The sequence below is a fragment of the Peromyscus californicus genome, unplaced genomic scaffold (assembly GCF_007827085.1).
Source record: "Peromyscus californicus insignis strain IS unplaced genomic scaffold, ASM782708v3 Scaffold_19__1_contigs__length_69161282, whole genome shotgun sequence".
NCBI lineage: Eukaryota > Metazoa > Chordata > Mammalia > Rodentia > Cricetidae > Peromyscus > Peromyscus californicus.
Genome location: NW_026294491.1, coordinates 55,352,180 through 55,373,545, shown reverse-complemented (window position 1 = coordinate 55,373,545; position 21,366 = coordinate 55,352,180). Strand labels below are relative to the sequence as shown.

General features: G+C 37.7%; 1 protein-coding gene across 1 annotated transcript; it reads left to right on the top strand.

Annotated features, from left to right (window-relative positions):
- Nucleotides 1-5,363: 5,363 nt before the first annotated feature.
- On the top strand, nucleotides 5,364-19,751 carry LOC128114112 (cysteine-rich secretory protein 1-like). Its single transcript, XM_052743966.1, has 7 exons — nucleotides 5,364-5,435; nucleotides 7,827-7,943; nucleotides 9,070-9,157; nucleotides 11,561-11,706; nucleotides 13,264-13,358; nucleotides 15,918-16,006; nucleotides 19,624-19,751. Exons 1-7 carry the CDS (start codon nucleotides 5,364-5,366, stop codon nucleotides 19,749-19,751), a joined length of 735 nt encoding a protein of 244 aa, XP_052599926.1.
- Nucleotides 19,752-21,366: the final 1,615 nt, after the last annotated feature.

Genomic DNA, 21,366 nt, shown 5'->3' with positions numbered 1-21,366 from the left:
TGGGTTTTTGCCTTAAGGGAGTCACAGTGAGGCTCTTCAGGGCATGAGGATGAGGGGGGTTCTGCCCAAGGATAGAGAGCTCCCTCTGTAGGAGGTGAGGTGGGAGGGAATTGTACAGAAGGTTGTCCTCATCCTTTGAATCTGGAGCTACATATGGAGACAGGAAATCAAGCTAGAGGGAATTGATTTTTTATATCTTACAGTGGTCATTAAAAGCTCGAAGAACATTGTCCGTGGTACCTGATTTTATACAGGCTATCATGCCCAGTAATATGGATACAAATGCCAAATGAGGGGATTTCCCTTCTTGAACCTCCCTTTTCCTGGCCAAAATAAGATTTGCATCCATAAAGAAGGATCCCAAATGTTCTTGAGGGATATCGAAGGTGCTATGGCAGAGGCTTCAGCTCTAAAACTGACCAGGTGTGAGCACTTGACTCAAATATCTATGGTCTATATCAGAGCTTTAAGTGTCACCATCTGAGGCTCCTATGTGGAAGAAGGAAAGTTGCCCATTGTTTGTTAAATGGGTAAAAATGCACTCTCGTGGGAGTTTGGTGCTTTTCAGCTACCCTCTCCTAATCACAGCTGTAGCGGAGAGCAAGGGAGAGTGCACATGTCTCAGGTGGCCCGCCTCCTCTCCTGTGACACTGGTGTACTGGTAGAGGGGGAAGAGCGTGCCTCTGCTGCCCCTTGGGAAACAGGATTGTCTCGGGACAGGCTAGGGTGTGGGGGGAAGAGCAGGACAGCATGCGTCTGCTGCCTTTCTAACTTTGTTGGGGAAGGTGGAGTAGGGAGATTGGGCACAGACTGAATGCCAGGCTGGTACCACCTGAGCTATAGGCTGGGCTTGGGAGGGACATGGGGTAGGGGGACAGCATGTCTCTGCTGCCCCCCAAGGCTCGCATACTGGGAAGTGAGCTGTGCTCGAGATGCCACCCATCCATGTATGGGCAGGGAACAGTTGCAGGTGGGCCTCGCCACACTGCGCAGATACCCTGTGCAACAGTGGAGGCAACAGTGACAGTGACTCCCTGTGCTCTGCTGCCGGCACCAGGGACAGGCTGGTGTGGGGAGATGCCACCAGGTGGGCGGCGGGCAGATGAGGGAGGTGGGGAATGACAATTGAACAAGGAAACTACAGAGAACTGGTAAACCTTGAGAGGAAAGTTCCCATCCCTTCCTGGGGGAGAAATCATGGGTGGGATTCCTGCAGGGGATAGACAGAAGCCTGCTCGTGAGTTTCAAAAATCAGCCACTGCCTTTTTGGCATTTAACTGGTGGTCATGTAACCAGATTGAAGAATAGAGGAATAGACTAAAGGCCTTCAACCACACCCCACAAGAGCTGTAGGGGTCCTTCCAGCAGACAGAGATCCATTAAGTCTCTCCTGTAGAGTAGCCCCAGACAGGAGACTTCAATTGGTTCAGATGCATGGAAAGTCTCTTATGAGGTCTTAGGCCAGGAATAAGAGAAAAGGCTTGTTTGGTATGGAATGTAAGTGCTTTGTGGGGGGAAGGGGCTTCCACAGTTTTTTAGGACATGGCTGCTTGCCCACACAGTTTCTCCAGAGAGAAAAGACTATTCAGGGTCTCAGTACTTGATTCCATTTCCTGGGTGGCCAGCCCTTATGTGGAAATGTAAGGATTAATTGAAAATAAACTATGTGCCCTAAAGAAGAGCGAGGGGAAAGGAATGAAAAGAGGGAGTGAGAGAGGGAGAGAGAGAGAGACAGACAGAGAGAGAGAGAGAGAGCGCGCGCAAGAGAGAGACAGACAGACAGACAGACAGACAGACACAGAGAGAGAACCCAATACTCACCAATTAGAGGAGAAACACAGAGACTATGAAATAGGGTCAATTCACCAAAATCAGCCAGAGGGGTTGAATCAAAATGCTGGAATGAGGTCGGGGTCTGGTCAGTAAATCAGTCAACAATAAAGAGATAAAAACAACCCATGTTGGGGGAGAGAATTGTTGCTGTTCGGGCTCTCCTAGCCTGGGTACCCTTGGGGGCAGGGGGTGAGAAGACACAGAATCAATGACACAGATCCTGGGAGTTGCAAGCAAGCTCGTTTTTTTAAACAAAGGGCTGAGGTATTTATGTGTGTGCTGTTTGGCAGGTGTTGCTTCTATGGCTATTGTGGCATTTCTTCATTTGGCCCTGAGTCTTACATCAGCAGCTATCATCTTGGGGGTCCAATTTCAGGCTCCTCTGGGTCAGGGCACTACTGTGCATGTCACAGTTTTATTTAACTTGAGGTTTAGCCTATTCACCTAGCATGTGGGCCTTATCGGCCTCATGCCTGCACAACCAGATTGTGCCAAAACTGGAAATAGGTAGAAGACATATATACAGTTCTGACTCTTGTCTGTTATCATGTTCCTCTTCCAGCAGAACAAACACTTCATTCTGCTTGGATACCAGCAGTAGGTAGCACTCTTTTATTTGAAGATGAATCTCATGATGCCAGTGCATTTATAACTCAGCAGCAGCAAAATGTTATAGTTAGTGATTGCACATCTGGACTGTTGTCAGGCCCCTCATGATAATTTTATTGAGTACAATGGATTTTATTTAATCTCTAAAGCTAAGTATACATGATTTAAATAGCTTATTTGTTATCCTGGAAATGCTTTTGTATAGAGATGTGGGAATTAATTTCTTTATTTTAAAATTAGAAATAATGGCTGTGACTTTTCAAAGTAGTTATATTAGAAGTATGATTACTAGAACTACGATTTAGGAGTGCAGGGATTTTTCTGTGTACTAATGCAAATATTATTAGATTATGGATGAGAAGGTAGCTTTACTAATGATTTTAAATGGTCCAACTCAACATTATAGCTCTGAACTTGAAATAAATGTGTTATTGGTGATGATAAGAATATATAACTGGTCCATAAAATACATCAAGGCAAGCAGAAAACAAAACATTTCATTTTTCTGATCATAGGTGAATATACTCAGGTAACTTGTAGGTTCTCTACATGTATAAAGTATGTGGATATGACAAAGCAGTTTCCCTCATAGATATTTATGTTTGGGGAAGAAAAGAAATTATTCTGGAGAAAATTAGGATATTATGATACTATTTAATATCAATTAAAAGGGAATTATATGATTTTGGAGAAGATTATAATTCCAAAAGAAATTAATTAAAACTTTTCTTCATGTGTTTAAATGATGTACTCAACTAGTCGACATCTGAACCTACAGTACCTGCCAATCTGGCTAAAGTTCTGATGTTGAATCAAAATCAGTCAAAGCTATGATAAGTGTCAATCCCAAGAGCAATTTGATAATAGACTACTTTGTGGTAAATTTCAATCCTTGAGGTGAGACAGCTCATTTTACAAAAGACAAGGGTAAGTTGCATAAGTGAGTACCAGAAATTTCAAGTATTGTAGATCAGGCACAGCTCAGAATTCCAGTGCCACTGCTTAGCAAATTCAAGGAAGCAGGGGTATTCACGCTTGTAAAATGAAATAAAAAAAAAAGAATGCTTCTCAGGAATTGACAAGGCTGTTTTTCTTACAGGATATTTGTCCAGATTTTGTCCATAATTACTTCTAGCTGTTCTGTAGAATTTATGTTCTGTGCTGACCTTTTCATAGCTCAGAGAAACACAACAAAGCAAACTGAGTGATGAGTGAATATAACACTGGAATTTAGAAACTATTACAGTAGATACTCAGGAGAATGTGACTAGTTACCAGGTGATTCTTCCAGTAATGCACTCACTCCAGGCACCTCTGCTGGGGTTTGATTGACATATTTCTTTGCATAATCCTCTAAGCACTGCAGTCTCGGGCTCTCGAAATTGAAGGCTTTGATGCCACAGAGCCGGTTCTTAGATTTCATTTGTGCTCCCAAAATTCTTATGACGTGTCAGTATTAAATCTCAAACACTAAGATTGCTCATGTGTAAAGTGGGCTATTGAGTCACAGCATCTCACTATTAGGTTTTTATGAGTTTTAAGCGAAACCCATAGAGAGTCACATAACAAGTGACACCAAACATAGTCATGCTATTTTGTGTGTCTAAATTGCTGTGACAAAGAGTGCTTTAGAAAATTTCATGAAAATTACCTTTTTATGCATTGCATCCATCTATATAGGCCTTTATTAATTGTAGAGTTGGAAAAACTTTTCTTTCTGGTTAGGAGAAATCATTAAAAGCAAGCTGTAGATGCTGCCAGTTTGTCTCAGAAGAGAATGCACTTGCTATGTAAGCATGGACACCATATTTTAAATCACCAGAATCCATGTAAAAGCCAGGTGAGTGTGGCTGCATGCTAATAACTTCAGTGCAGGCAGAAGATAGAGACACAGAATACCCAGAGCAAGCTATGGTAGTCAGACTAACTGAAATGGTGAGCTCGGGGCTCCATCACAGATGCTGTCTCAACTTATAAGATAGGGAGCAATTGAAGACACCTAATGTCTGCCTCAGGTCTCCACATGCACGTGTATATATATATACATTCATACCAGCACACATTCAACTATGTATATGTATGTATGTGTGTACATATATGTTTTGCTTAATACCCTTACTAAGAGAATGTGTTCCAAATTATTTAAATGGTTTCCCTAATGTTGAACATGGCATTAGTTTATCATATATTTACCATTATATGTAAAATATGATGATGAAAGTCCAAGATTATCAAGGTTCAGTCTTGGTATTATGGATCAGACTTTGAGAGTAAATGTGTTAATATGTTGGACACATGAGCCAAGTTAAGGACATTGATTTAAAAATATGACAGAGTTTTGGGTGGTAATGTACAAATATGTCTCAGCACTTGAGACTCTGAGGCAAAGTTGTAAATTTGAAGCTAGACTAGGATACATAGTGAAATCTTGTATCCAAAAGAAAAGAAAAACTTTTGAAGAATGAATAACAAACAAACATCCTATAATAGAGTAGGCAGAGCTTAAAATATCCAACAAGGGTTGATTGTATCATAGTAGTACCCTTCCATGGTAATAGTTCGGTGATTTTGCAAATCTTGAAAGGACAAACAAATAATTCCTAAATTCCTAGAATCTGAAGAGAGGACCTCCATGGACTAAAGTGTGACAGGGGAGGAGAACATAATTGCCCAGATTATTCATAGGTGTATGCTTCAGGGAGTTTCAGTTAGGCACTTTGATTTATTCCTTATTGCACCAGCTGGCAGCAGGCTTCCTGAGTTCATCATTTTGATGATATAAATAGTATGTCCTCCTTGTTACAGTGCTAGTAAATCTAGGCAATGGATCTTGTTACTTCCCCCATAACTTCTTTGCTACTCAGAACTCCTTGTAATAAACATTCAATGCAGATCGTTTTTCTCTTCTTTGTTTTCTAGACATGACATTATTCCCATTGTTATTGTTCCTGGCTGCTGTGTTATCCCCATCCCTTCTTCAAGATGACTATGAGGTATGGGTAAGGTTTAGTATCTTATCAGAACAATTTAGGCAACAATGAAGGCTAGGAAGCTATCAGATCACTCTTTAAAACTGTAAAAGTCCAGAGTGTGGAGTAAGTCACATTGATCCTCAGCAATTACCACCCCCCACCCACACACCAGAGTAATTAAGTACATCTATTATGCAAACAATAAGTGTGTACATGAGCCAAATATTTATTATTGGTAATATGTTCTTCTGCTTAGACAATCCCAGATGAGACTCAATCATCTTTAAAGATGGAATGTGTAGTACCCGCAAAGATTCTCTCCCCTTAGTTAGAAAGCTACTCAAAGTTAGAAGCATTGGGCATTGCTGTCACCCTCATACTCTTCCTTGCCTCTGCATTGAAGACTACTAGAATTCCCCAAGAGTAGGGAGTGCCAATAACTGGTAAGCCTGTTTTAGAAGATCAATTATATGTCTTTTGTTACCATAATCAAATTGGTAATCTGGAGACTATTATCTAGGTGTTCTTTCAAGTTGTTTGCATTCCCAGGTACTTTCCTAAAATGATTGAATTTTATGGCACTTTTGAACCATCTATCCTTCTTCCCTTCATCCCTTCCCCCTCCCTTCTCTCTTTGGCCTATTGGTACTTTTTTTTTTTTTTTTTTTTTTTTTTTTTTTTTTTTTTTACAAATTTTTAAGATCCAAACAGCAGAGAGATTCAAGCCATGTTTTATGAATGAAGGCTTCTTTGAGAGTTACCATGGAGAACTGATTCATCTCTCGGTGTCATTTATTGTTGTTATTCTTGGTTTTACTTTGTGGTGTTGTAATTATTAGGGCACATTTCTATCCAAAACAAACCCTTTAACATTTCATTCTCACATTTCAGTGTTTCTAGTCTGTTTTTTCTTTATATCTGTACAACTTCCTGTTAAGAGAATACAAGCACACTTACTGTTTTGTGGCTGTGAGAAATCTCTTGGCACAAGGCTTTTCATTAGTGCCTTCAGAACATAAAAAATTAGGGAGAGATGGACATATAGCAGCCATGGGATATGCAGTGTGATTAGATCCATGGGTATAATGTCTCCAGAGACTTGAGGGCAGTAAAATTGTAAGAAAGAGCAACTACTGATCCCAGCACTGAGATAAAATGTTAGAATCAGTCCACCAATAGTTATGCTGTAATATCTTGCTCTGTAAGATAAAGTAGCACAGCCTGGAGTATGTGAGTCTTATCTTGGCAATTCATAAAATATCATTCCATCCACCTGTCCCACACAAATGCAAAGATGTATATTTAAATATCAGCATCTGAGTTAACTTAGCTGGCTTATCGCTGACCAGTGAAATGTAAAGTCAACAATGCTAAACTATTTTCAAACACCCATTGCCTCTAAATTGGAGGATATTCTATTAGATAAACATGTCTTTGAAGTGATCACAAAAAAAGTGTTACATATAAAATTATCTAATGCACACCTGTACTGGCTCTGAGCCTCACATTATCTCACAAGCTTCCAAACTCAGATGTTTGTTGCCTACAAAGTTCTATAATGAATTATGTGTCTTCATCCTTAGCACTCCCTTGCTACAGCCTGAGTGTGAATGGCTACTGTGCGTGGCTATCATTACAGATCGCTCTTAAATCAAAATTGACATTTGTAGCCTCAAAAGAGTTTTTACTTTGACATGCCATAAATTCATTCAATTCTCAAAATTTCTATTTAAAGTGTTTCTAATAAAAAGTCATAGATTTTCTTAACATTTATTGTCAAGGTTTAATGACTAACATGCGCATGAGTACTTTAAAAATCACCTTCCATCTTCACTACAAAAACACACTTTTCCATGGCTGTCTTACTGTATCACAGCTTGAGCATTTAGTGTCCCAGGCTCTGGCAAAACAAATTTTCTTTCTCTATTAGTAGTAATGCTTTGTTAGTCACAATGGTTGCTATTCACAACCATATGCTACGGAAAAATGAAAAAAATGTCAAAAGACAGAACTTGAAAGAAAACCTTGAGTTCATATTTAAATATTATCTCAAAGCAGACACAGTCAATCAAAGAAAATTGGGTTTTGTTTATCAAAATTTTATATTTAAAAATTCATGTACATATACTCTGTCAGCATACAATGTCTAAACTATTGCCATCAAATATATTTAAAATGTGTATAAGCAATTGAAGAATGCTCATCACAGAATCATTTGTGATTGTAAAAGATTGTAAATATAATTACAGTACAAATTTGTATCACAATCATTGTGTATCTGTTTAGCAAAGTACTATGAAACTATTAAAAATTTTTTAAATTAAAAATGACCTTCATTCACCTTAGACAACTTATTCACTTTTTTATGCAATCTTAACAAACACTAATATGACTTTAATTTTTTCCCTTTAGAATAAAAATCTTGAAGATTTGTCAACCACTAAAGAGTCAGTCCAAGAAGAGATTATAAACAAGCACAATCAACTGAGAAGAATAGTTTCTCCACCTGGTAGTGACTTACTAAAGATGGTGAGGGCTCACAACAGGATAGTGTATTTGGAGAGCTGTGTTTGGAGCCTGAGGATAGCATCTGGATTCACCTGTGTGCTTTAAGAGGTTCTGCCTCTATTCTAGCTTCTCTTTTAAAAAAAAGTATTCATTGTTTTGTATATGTGCATGGGGTGGTATGTTCATATACTTTGTCATGCACATAGATAGAGATCAGAGTTGGTTCTCTACCTCTAAGTCTTTAGCTGTGCAATGATCAGAGAAGAATGTATTAAATTTCTTTTAAACTTAATTGATATTAAATTACTGGTATTATGGTGTTATATCAATTATAGTGACTGAAATAAAATCAAATCTTTTGACTCTGGTCTCCAGTGAAAAGTTACCATGTTATTTTGGCTCACTCTTTTCTCTCTTAATCTAGGGTCAGAAGATTTCTGCTTTAAGGTCCAATGACCCTTCATCTAAATAGTCTACTGTCTGGATCTAAAACCAAAGTCCATGTGTCTCTTAAATTAATTCAGTGAGGGAAAAAATGAAGCTAGGATTTATGAGGCAACTTCTTACAGCTGTAAAAATAGTCTTAGTACTTCAACATGTTTAGTGCTATTCGCTCTATAGCAATTGCTCAGTCTTTAATGATTCCTGTTGTGATTTCAGTAAGTCATTAGACCATTAAAGGTTTTAGTATTTTTTGTGGTCTTGGGAAGACAGACTACTTACATTTATTTGGTACAGAAGAGGCCATATACAAGTTGGAGTAACTTTGGACATAGGTTATGAAACTGGTAAGATCAGTGTTGGAGGTTGGGAAGGGGCTATAGAAGGCATGGGAAGTGGAAGTAAAGAGAACAGGTGTGACATCAAATGGAGGCTGTGGGTGAGAGGGCATGCATAGGAGGATGGGCAGGATCAGGAAGAGGGGGTGGAAAATATGCAAAAATAAACTTATTTATAAATGCCACCATGAAAGCTGATAATATACATGCTAACATAAAAATTTAGACATATACTATATTATATATTGGTCATGATGAAAATCAGAAGGTGCCTACAGATATTTTGCAATGATATCAGCCTGTCTGAAAAGATCATGTGAGTTTGACATTTGAGTTATTCCATGTCACTTCTTTCTTTTTCCTTTTAGCAATGGAGTGATGATGCCCGAGTGAATGCACAAAGATGGGCAAGCCAATGCACTTATGTACACAGTTCTCCAGAAGTCAGGACCACAAGTATGTAATCTCAAAATTACTTACAAATGAATGGAGATTCACATAGGAAAGCCCGTTTTCTCATATTGTGCTAACAAAACATTGCAAATAAACATGTATTGTGATAGTGCCTTTTTTTTAAAGTTAAATATCTCTGGAGCAGAGATGATGCTGTCTTAAAGGCTCCACTTTGTGCTTATTGGGTGGTTTATATTTTATACAAACTGTCTTTCCTGATGCCAGCTTTGTGCCTTGAAACCAGATTACAACTGAAGCAACATATGGATCATCTCTTTCTCTGCTTTTAAGATGAGAAACTAATGTCTTGATAAAAATAATTACTAATTAAGGCCTTATAAAGGAAATATGAAATTAGAATCTCCTTTTTATTTTATTCTACTATGGTTTTATTTATGTGAATGTGTGTCTCTGTGTATTTATGCACATGTGCAAGTATATAAAAATGCTTCTAGAGGCCAGAAGAAGGCACCAGACCCTCCTGAGTTTACAAGTTACAGGTGGTTGTCACAGTGCTGTTGTCACAGGTGGTGGTAAGCTACACTGTATGGGTGTTAGGAGTTGGACTCAAGTCTGCTGAAATAGCAAGATATACTCTTACATGCTCAGCCAATTCTCCAGCCCTCTGAAATTAGAATTTCTGTCTTTAATCCAGTATCTTAATGATGTGGCTTATTGTGTGTCAAGAAATTTTTTTTCCTCAAGAAATGTCAAATATCTTGGCATTTACATTTACTACTTCTTTTATTATTTTTGTTGGTGAGGAGATAGGTCTCACTGTATAGTCCAGGTTATTTTTAAATTTCTCAACTTCCAACCTCATCTTCGTAAGTACTGGGATTTTGTGTATAAGCCACCAATGTGTGTGCACCCAGGTCTTCTTTCATTTTTTGTGAGATCAACTTTTGTACACTCTGAGTACCTAAAAGGCATATTGTGTTAAATTAAAAATAAACTATGAAGCATAATCTTTACATAAGGAAGTGTAAAAATGATAACAACATAAATAAATGTCCCATGAGATAAAATATTTTGTAAAACATTAAGAATGATCACTGAAAGACCCTAGCCCTTCAGGCTTACACTCCCAAGCCTCAGGAAATGAAAAACTTCAAGGACCAGGAAATGAAACACTAAAAATCTAGTTCCAAGGGCCACCTGACTCAGCCACTACTCAATCACCCCTGTAACAATATAACAATGTAAAAAAATTTCTGTTAAGAGATGTGCTCAACTGTGACTGGGTTAACTGCAAGTGTTCCAGGAAGGACCACTGTGACCTGTGTGTAAACTCCACTCCCGCCCTGGTACCCCCCTTGAGGTTTCAGGAAGAATGTGCATGCTGACGTGACTGTACCCACTCTGTGATCACCCTGTGATCAGGCCATGAAATTGTATGGGAATTGTAATCATGTGGGGTTTTCCTTTTAAAGCCCTTATGGGGCTGCAGTAAGATGTGACTCTTGCTCTTGGGAGCAGAGGAGCCCTTCTATATAGAAGCTTAATAAATCCTTGTGCTGTTGCATCAACTGGACTGGAGTCTGGGTTCTTAGGGCACTCAGAGACCCTAAACTTTGGGGTCCAGAAATCACCTTTGACCCAATTTGGACCTAATAAATTAATCACCTCTTGTCAAGGTTTTACTCCTTAGACATTTCTAATTTAATAACATAATGACTAAAAATTAATTTTTAAGGCCACAATATTCAGTTAAAGTTTAAAGTAATTTTTTATGTACAGAGCTTGATTAAAATTCCAAGCTATTTGGGGGCATTAAAAGATGCTAATTCCTCATTCTTTGAAGAAAATCTGGCCCATGAAATTTTAAATTTCTAATTAAGACATGAGTTATATACTTTGAAAATATAATTCCTTCTGTTTATGTTGTGTTATACTTGTAATTTTTAAAGAATGACTATAAAGAAGGCTCATACAGAACAATGTAAATATGTAAAAGTATTATACAAATATCTCTAGCTACTCAGGAGAGAAATGAAAGGAGTCAGTCTTGGTCTTCTTTAAGACTGAAAGTCCACATTTGCTACAAATGAGGCACAGGCATGCACACACATGCACACACACAAAGAGATGTGCACACAGATGTGGAGAATTTAATGTGTGGAAGAATGAGGTCGAGGAGAGAAGCTACTGAAGAAAAGTCTTCTCTATCTACTTAGTGCTCATTGTTTTTAGGGCACACATATTGAATACCTATGGCTACTGTTCAGCTAAAGGTTCATCAGGTCTGAATTATGCTTCTTAAGCAATATTCAAAAGGAACTGTGAGCAATGACTTTAAAAAACAGGGATTCTGAGCACACACGTGTGTGTGTGTGTGTGTGTGTGTGTGTGTTCCTCTTTTTTTCTTTATTGCTCTCTTTATGAATGGTCTGTCTTTTTCCTTAGACATAAGATGTGGTGAGAATATCTTCAGAGCAAATTACCCAGCATCATGGTCTCATGTAATCCAAACCTGGTATGATGAAGTCAATGATTTCAGGTTGGGCTCAGACCCAAATCCAACTGATGCAGCAGTTGGACATTATACTCAGGTAAGAAAAAGTACTCTCTCTGTAAATGCTAAGCAAGAAAATATTTTTAATTACTTGACTGATTTCAAAGCAGAATGTTGGTGCAGAGATTTTTTATTTTCTTTTTGTGACAGGATCTCAGTATGTAGCTAAGATTGGCTTTGAACTTCCTGTCTTCCTATCACAATCTCCTAATTTCAGGGAGTATAGAGAGAGTGCACATCAACCAATCACACGAGGAGATCTTGAGTGGTTGTTTGTACAATGGTCTTGACAATCATTGGCTATTTGAGCTTCTATATTTCAATGGTTTATCTAATCTTTGTAAGGGAACATACTTGATTTTTTTTCTAACCCTAATTTCTTGACTCCAGTCACCAAACAAGGTTAATGGCCTATATTCTAAGGCACCTCCACAGATTTTAGCAGGGCTGCATATCAGGTCTGTATGGCTCCTGAGTGAAAAGGGAAATGGCACCTCCTAGACTTTATTATTAAAAACCTTGACAGCTAGCTTCCTGCTGGATCCAAAGGCCAGTCCCTGGTCCCTTTCCTATCAAATAAAATGACTGTTTCAGCAAGAATTATAAGATTGTGATTCTGCCCTGTCCATTGTCAAAGAGGGCCTACCAAACCTAGAAAGAAGCTGATGTGAGGATCCTGCTTGGCTGGATAGGGAGAAGATCCAGATGTAGTACAGGCATGGAGTAACTCCAAATCCCTGGCCTGATCAGACCCTGAAGGCTGAAAGACATGAGATGAAACACAGTTTCAAGTGCGAACCAGAAAATCCAAGGCCACAGCTCCATACAGAAGCTCCTACCACGTACAACATCTAAGAAACATGCTGAGTGGCAGCATTCCACTCAGCTGGACTAGCAAGGCTTGGCAAGCCATCCATGATCTCTGCCCTCCTAGGAAGGAAGATACTCATTTTCACAGCTTAGCGTGAAACTGAACAGTCTCCTCTATGATGCTGAGAGGAAGTTCTGGTTCATCTTCCAAGGCCAGGGCTATATGGACACAGGACACTTGTTTTTGCAAAAGCATTTCAGTGTACTTACCTGCAGAGTAGTCAACAGCAACATCTTGGTCACTTTGATGTCTGACCAAAAACTGACCTGATATCCAGGTTCCCCTCTAGATGTTTATGGTCACATGCCTGTAGAGTTGGAAACAGTGTCAGAGAAATTCCACATCAAACCAGGGTCCTACTAGTGTCCCTAGATTCTTTGATGTCTTCCATTTTGACACCAAGCTCCTTGGCCTCAGCCCAGCCTTCGGCAACCTCATCATCTTGGAAACTGTCAAAGATGACAAAGAAGAAGAAAGCTTCTCTGAGATGGGGCTGAAGCCACAACCATCCTTCATAAACTCCACTGGGTACTTCCTGAAAGTTTTGCCAGACTAGCTGACCAACAGCAGCCCCTTAAGAAGGTTCTCAAATCTGTAATTTTATTCAATCACTTAAATATGTCTATAAGGCATATAGAAACGAAGTATACCAGCAGTGTTTTAAACTTTCTTTTTGTGTTTTCTGCTCTGACCTGTGCCCTCTCTTCATCTCTGGGTGCATAGATTGTTTGGAATTCATCTTACCAAGTTGCATGTGGAGTTGCTGAGTGCCCTGACCAATCATTGAAATTCTTTTATGTTTGTCACTATTGTCCTCTGTAAGTATCCACTTCAAAGTTCATTTTCAACAATGACAAATGCAGTTTGACATTTTAAAATTATCATAGTATAAAAACAAGCCAAAGATATATTTTATACCTGGAGAAGGGAGTAAAATCTTCTAAATATTCCCTAGAGATGAAACTTATTTAACAAAATTTTTGAAATGTTCATCTCATCACTTCCATGAATCACATTTGGAAGCATTTTCCTTATCTTAAAAAATGGTTTCTCTTTCCTCCTCCATTGCTGTTTTCTGGACTAGTGGTGACCTCATGAGGACCCAAGTATGAGGATCGTGAATTCATATTGTCAGTTCATGCTATGTTCATAGGCTACAAAGCAAACTTTTAATAGTAGACCAGGATTGAACATGAATTAATGACACAGGTTAGTGATTGTGTTGCTTCTATTTAAATTGATCCTACCCCTGATTATATATGTTATTGAATCTCCCTTATAAAAATTAATTGTTTAGGGTCGGTATTGTTTCATGACTTTAATCACAGCACTTACGATGCAGAGATAGACATGTCTCTGTGAGTTTGAGGCCATCCAGAGCAACACAGAGAACCCCTGTCTCAAAAATCAAAAAAAAAGTGGGGCTGGAGAGATGGCTCAGTGGTTAAGAGCACTGGCTGCTCTTCCAGAGGTCCTGAGTTCAATTCCCAGCAACCACATGGTGGCTCACAACCATCTATAATGGGATCTGGTGCCCTGTTCTGTCATGCAGGCATATATGCAGGCAGAACACTGCATACATAATAAATAAATATTTAAAAAAAAAAAAAAGAAAAAAAATCAAAAAAAAGTAATTGTTTTATTTTTGTAAATTTCACATAGGAGTACCATATTTCCATCATTTCCAGACTTCCCTCTCCTCCAAATCTTCCTACCGCAAATCATCTCTCAAATTCATGATCTCAGCTTTGTTATTATACACACACATAGCCACACATGGACAAACATAGACTCAGATGTAATTAAAATATTTTTAAAGAAAAATTAAGTTTACAGATTATGAATATATATTCATTTTTTGTGGGAAATTTTTTAAGAGCTCAAACAAAACATAGAAGGGAAATGGGTTTCTGGCCTTAAATCCAGATCTAGTGAATGGGTTTTCCAGATTTTTTTTAGGAAATTCTGAGGGGAAAAGAGTTAAGATTATAGCTTTCTTAACTATTTATATCAACCAAGGGTCATTAAAAAAAGGCTATATTGCCCTGGTATGGAGCTATGGGTAATTTATGGGTGTTGAAAAAAGATCACTTTTGTTCTGGGAGGAAACTCCTGATAGGATATCCAGTCCCAGGTGGTCAACCCTAAACACTTGTGGAGACCAAAGTCATCAAATCCCTTGGAACTGGAGTTACAGACAGTTGCAAGCCACCTGAAGTGGATGCTGGGAACCAAACCCCAAGTCTTCTAAAAGAAGAATATGTACTCTTAAGTGCTGAGACATCTCTCCACCTCTATTATCCTTTTAATACAAGAAACTTATACTAGAGGCTTAGGGTCTTCAAATCAAGCCTTTTAAATGATTCATTTCTAATATGGCTATGGGTTGAATAGTAGGATCTTCAAAGAATTTTCAAGCATGTTTCTGTTGGCATTAAGTAACACAGAGAAAAAAGCCACTGGACTCCAACCAGCTGCCTGGTCCGGTAGCATCTGGAGCCTGGTACCTAGAAGTGTCAGATGAATAATGAAGAGGAGCAAGTGACAGATCTTGTACACTGCTTTGTGACTTTTTCATTCTTAACATTGCTCGTACACCTAGAGCTGTGTTCTGCATATAGAGGAGAGGTTCTGCTGCAAGCCCTTGGGCATTGCACACACACCCCTGCCACCCTTAGTGCATTGGAGAATCTGACTTTTCTAATTTCCTGTGATGATCAGGGAAGTGATGCTCCTACTGAGGCGTAGGCTTGGCATTTTCAGAGTACTGCTTCCTTCAGATAGTTTATATAAAGGGTTTTTCTCATTACCATTCTCATTTTTATAAGCATAAAAGTCACAAACCCACATGCTACCTTCAGAAAACCCCAAATGTTCCTAAGCATGAGGTCTTTAACAATTATACATTTAAATACCTGAAACTCACTACATCATCAAAGGGACGGACCTCCTCCATACAGGAATCACAGCATGTACCTATATCTAATTCTCTCTATAGGAAAAATCTTTTATACTCAAGTAGCATTCCTGACTAAAGTATTTTTCAAGTTTATCAGGAAATGAAGAGAGTGTTTCAACATTAAAATATTTTTAACCCTTTAGATTCTTATTTACTCTATTTCAGTTTCTCAGGTTCTGAGACTATGGTTGAGGGAGTGAGCAAATGGATTAATTTCCCATTATGTCCCATTTTTATCTGAATACTCTTAAGAAATGTTAGGTTTATTATGGCATAGCTAAAGTTTTTAATAGGAACCATGTATATATGTGGAAATATATATATATATATATATATATATATATATATATATATATGCAAACATTAGAGTGTACAGAGAAAAATTAAAAGTATTTGATGTTTCCCATTTCAATTTCAGTGGTAATACTGTAAGAAGGCAATACATCCCCTACACAATAGGACAACCATGTGGACTTTGTCCTGATCACTGTGAAGATAGACTCTGCAGTAAGTTTTATTAATATACTAATATAATAATATCAAATCTGTATTAAGATTTAATAGCATGGCCTTATTTTCAAGAGACAAAAAATGTACTTAACATAATTTTTGGAATTACAACTTTTCCATTGTTTAGGATGTATGTACTTTTGACATTGAAAAACATGATACTTCATGTTTTCTATGGTAACATCTAAAATCAGTGCATGCTTGTAACTATATTGGTATTATTGCTATTGGAGTCTACAGAAATATTCCTGTGGCTATAATTCATTAAAATTTAAAGTGAATTGTCTTATCCTCAATGACAGTAGGATCTTAAGGTTGGCATTTTAAGAAGAGAAAGCAATACAAATCTACGTGGTTGAGATAATAGTACACAGGTGAGCCCAGAGAAGGGAGAAATATACTACAATTCTTTGCCCACCATGGAGCTTAATGCAATAAATTCTGAAGCTCCTCCAGAACATCATTTGAATTTTGTGTTACATTTATATTTATTCATAAATGGGTATTTGTGTCTCTCTGTATATGTACCAACACATGCATGTGTGCCATAGTTTCTGTGTGTGATTGTGTGTTCACATTAGAGAACAACTTTTCAAATTGCTTCTCTCCTTCCATGATAAAGGTGTGAGAGAACGACCTCATGGGGCTTAGTGGCAAGTATCATTATTTTGATCCATCTCAATGACACTAAGGTTGTTATTTGAATGTCTTTCCATTTAGTTATCAGTTACATGATTTTTTGTTTTTTAGCAATTTTCTATGTCTCTTTAGAGTCTAATCAAATCTATACATATTATGAGCTCATTAAAAATGCTAGTGTTGGGGCTGGAGAGATGGCTCAGAGGTTAAGAGCACTGACTGCTCTTCCAGAGGTCCTGAGTTCAATTCCCAGCAACCACATGGTGGCTCACAACCATCTGTAACGAGATCTGGTGCCCTCTTCTGGCCTGCAGGCACACATGCTGTATACATAATAAATAAATCTTTAAAAAAAAAAAATGCTAGTGTTTTATCACAGAAAAGGACTGAAATGAATGTCATAGTAGTTCATTTTTAGTATTATTATGACTATAAGTACAAAGAATAAATGTAATCCCAACATTCTGCGTCCCAAGGAAGGAGCATCAGTAGTTCAAATCCAGGTTGGAATATTGATCAAACTCCAGGTTAACCCAGGCTATATAAAGGAACTGTAACAGTAATAAGGTATTTATGAAAATGGAAAATAATATCAAAATTAATATGAAAATTTCTGGTGGCCATTCGCTGGGAATTTTGTGCATTCTCCACTGAATTGCAGAATTCTTTATTGTATATTTGTTTAGATAAAGTTCAAAGTACTAATGATATTAAGATCATAAACTAAAATAGGGACAGCCAAATATTCACAGCTCTGCTGAATGTGCCTTTAAAGGAGTCAGTCCTAGCAGTAACAAACAGCCAACTGAAAGACTTTAAACAGAAATAGAAAGGAAAAGATCTTCACTTTTATTTAGCAGTTTTTAAATTTACTTATTTGTGGTTTAGAGTGTGTTAGTTTTGAAATAAGGTCTCACTACATAACCAAAACTCACATAGAACTCATTATGTAGTCTAGTCTGAACGCAATCTCCTGGACCTTCATGTATCCATCTCCCAGATATAATGGAAATCATATCCTCCAAAAAGCCTTAGAAAAAGCAGGATGAAAGAGGCATGTAGGAGATATAGATTCAGAACTAGTCATTTTGTGTTATTAATGCAAAATTTATGAAAATGGGTTGCAGAGAGAGGAGGTAGAACAACACTATTTTGTTAACTGTGCTTGTTCAGTGATGATGAATATATACAAGCATATGGAGAGGTGTAAAGGGCAAAAAGGCCTTGTGCACACAGATAAGCACCAGGGAAGTCAGGAAAGTTAAACATATACCTTATCTCTTCAGTGGAATGAGATGCATAACTGCTCTTTCTGGAATGTCAGGAATTACAGGTTTTACACCCTGGTGATCCTTTGCTGTCCGATGAGACAGGCTCCGCCATATCTCCCAGAATTTGTTTTACTTTTCCTAGACCCTTTATCTGTAAATCTTCAGCAATGATGTTAGGTCATAAAACCCATTCTTATGAGTGATGTCACTTGTGCTTTTCAACAGCCTAAGTGACTTCTATGTCATCTTAGGGCCTGGCCAATCCTGATACCCGCAGGGGTTATGTTTACTTCAGTCATCTCCCTAGACCCTAAATCTGGGACACTATCTCTGAGTCAACAGTACCCATTCTTATGAAAGAAGCCAGATGTACTTTGTAAAGAATCTCAATGAAAACATGTCTTCAATTGCTACGTATTTGGGACTGAGATAATTGCTATCAGAAAACTTTTTTTTTTTTTACAAAATTGTGCTGGACTTAAACATGGCTAATATAAAATGATCTGGGACATACTCTAGAAGTCCTGGAACAATACTGTTACCATAAAATCAGGCTGACTTTCATTCTTATCTCTTCATGGATCATATTTTTCCCCTGCCAGCTGTAAAGCCTGCAGAGAACCACCACAAAAAGTGAAAGAGGACTAGCCATGTGCCTGTAGTGGTGCTTCTCTGGAGGTGGAATTAGCAGAGGTATGTGATTGTATGGGCTAGATTCTAGCCTAGGCAACAAACAGGATTCTGTCTCAATAAACAGTACCAAAAGTACAGAGGAATAAACAAGTTATTTTGAATGATTTGGTAATTATGAGTTTCCAATTCTCTAGGACTCTGTTAGCTGAATGTAGGTCCATGAGCTGTCGATATACATCAAAGACATGACAAAGACTGTAGGGTCATGAATTTCAAATGACTTTTATCGGGTTTGTGGTCACTGTTGGATATTTGAATATAAATATCTAATAATCAGAACAAAATTCTACACTACTTACCTTTCCAAGTCTCTATTTTCATAAAATTAGCTCCTCTGGTATGAAAAGCAGAATCAAAATCTAGGGCAATCATGGTTAACAGAACATTCTGGAATGATTTAATCGTGAGTAGTTTTACATAAGGAGGCAGGCTGCTAGGCACAATACCTATAGAACATGTTAATGAAACTTGATTTGTTGAGAATATAGATTTTAAATATTAACCATATTCAAGTTTAGAAAGTACTTGCATAATGACTGACATTTTAAATAGTGAGATTCTTTTTTACTATTTATGTTTATTTTATGTTTATAAATGTTGGTGTACACGTATGTATTTATGCACACCATATTTGAACACAGTGACCATGGAGGACAGGAGAGAGCATTGGGTCCCATGGAACTGAAGTTACAGGTGATCTTAAACCATGATGTAGATTCTGAAAATCAAAACCAGGTTCTCTGCAAGAAGAGCAAGGACTCTTAATCACTGAGCCATCTTTCTAGCCTCTAGATAGTTTAGTTCCTCAAAGAATCACCACGTTAATTTTCTCAAGCCTTTTGTGAGTGAAGAAAAACATTAATTCATCTCAAAGATATCTTACAAAGCTCTAATTTAAAGGACATCCATTCATTTGCTCAATCCCCTTCTCCCAATTTATGTGTTTTATTTTGTCACTCTTAATAGAGGAAAATAATAACAAAATAATGAATATCTTTGTTCTGTTTTCAGCAAATGGTTGTGAATATGAAGATAGATTTTCTAACTGTGCAGAAGTGAAGGCGTCAGTAATGTGTGAAAACCCAATTGTTTTAGAAAACTGCAAAGCTACATACAATTGTGAAGGCAAAATTCATTAAATTTCCAGGAGAAATGAAGAGGGCCTTGTGAAGAAAGTCCATCTCTTCTACTTAGGCTTGTCACATTCCATCAGAAATTTAGAAGTACAGGTACATTCAAATGATTCCAAACAGTAAACATTCCTTTCTTCTGTATCATCCCACTTAGCAGAATTAATTTATATCCAAAGATTCTAAATACCATAATGAATAATACCTTTGAACCTTGACCTCTGAATTGTGACACATTTATGGAGTTGAGTCAAGCCCAAGGCTATACGGTTTGTCTGTATGACTAAGGTCACTGAAACTCCATCCTGAAAATAAGAATCAGGTTCCCAGAGCACAATGGAGTAAAGGAACAGCATATACTTCCACTGTAACTGTCAGTCATCTTTCCTAGCTCTACCTAGCTAATATATCTGAAAACAATCCACATTAGCTTTTTTTGATTTCTTCCCACCATTTGCTCTTCTTCACATGTGCCGGAATTAGTGGTTCAAATTTTAAACTTCAATTTAGATTTTAGTTGTTGGGTTTTTCAAGCACCATATTAAAATGAAACTTAAGGAACATAATTTCTATGTCCAGGTGACTGCATTGACATTGATTGTTTCAAAAAAGTTAAATAAATCTTACTATTTGGATATTAATTCTCCCTTAGTATTTGTTTGACCTGGTGATTTGGTGTTTGTTTATTACATGTGGTATTATAATATTAATAATACCATTTACTTTATTATTATTTACATTAAGGTTCATAGCCTTCACAAGAGTTTGCACTACTTTAATCAGTACACACTTCAATTAATAAGTAATAGTGTAGTCCAGTTTGATAAATATTCCTGACCCTACCCTGGCATACCCCACCTTCATGCCTAGCCCAGATCATATATTCACTATGCTCACTAAGACTGGTGAGTCCAATAGACCCTAGATCACCTGTGTAATCCCAAATTTAAGATATCCTGTGTGCTGGGATAACTCTGAGACACCCTATAATCTAACATCAGACATACAACCAATGAAAGAATTCCACATATCCTGGTCTTATTGCTAAAACACAATACAACCCCAGTTGTGTGACCCCATCCCACCAAATCTACCACATTTACAGAAATGTTTTACAATGAGAATGAACCTCAGGACACAAAATCTTTAAAAAACTGTAAAATTTTATCATGGAAATTGAAGATTTAAGGAAGACATGAACAAACATCTCAACATAAAATAGTGCCTAATAAAATAGTGCCTAAGTGATGTCTAGTATACATATATATTGTCTAATATATATATATGCACAAGAATGAGTAATTGGAGGGGTGAAATTACGTAGGTGTGAGAGTCAGATAATTGGAACTACTGGAGATGAGGAAGGGGCAAGAGGAGCTAAAGGAACAGTTGTAGGTTGAGGTTAGAATATTGGGGGGTTTGTTAGCAGGGTCCAGAGTAGTGGAAGGTTCCTCTAGTTCAGATTGCAAAGCTAAGAGGACATGAATGGATGAACAGAAAGTGCAGAGAGGGGGTTTGGAGCTGAGGTAAGAGAAAGCTTGGACATAGGGCACCTCCTTCCATCTACCTGTCCACTGGCAGAAGAAGTTGGAAAGGTTCCGTTAAATATTGTAGTCCAAATTGC

Bases quoted from the DNA above. Each gene is read 5' to 3' on its own strand.
- LOC128114112 (XM_052743966.1), top strand. From the start codon at position 5,364: ATGACATTATTCCCATTGTTATTGTTCCTGGCTGCTGTGTTATCCCCA. The intron at 7,944-9,069 runs GTGAGGGCTCAC...TTTTCCTTTTAG, and splicing joins GTAGTGACTTACTAAAGATG to CAATGGAGTGATGATGCCCG. The intron at 13,359-15,917 runs GTAAGTATCCAC...TTTCAATTTCAG, and splicing joins GTTTGTCACTATTGTCCTCT to TGGTAATACTGTAAGAAGGC.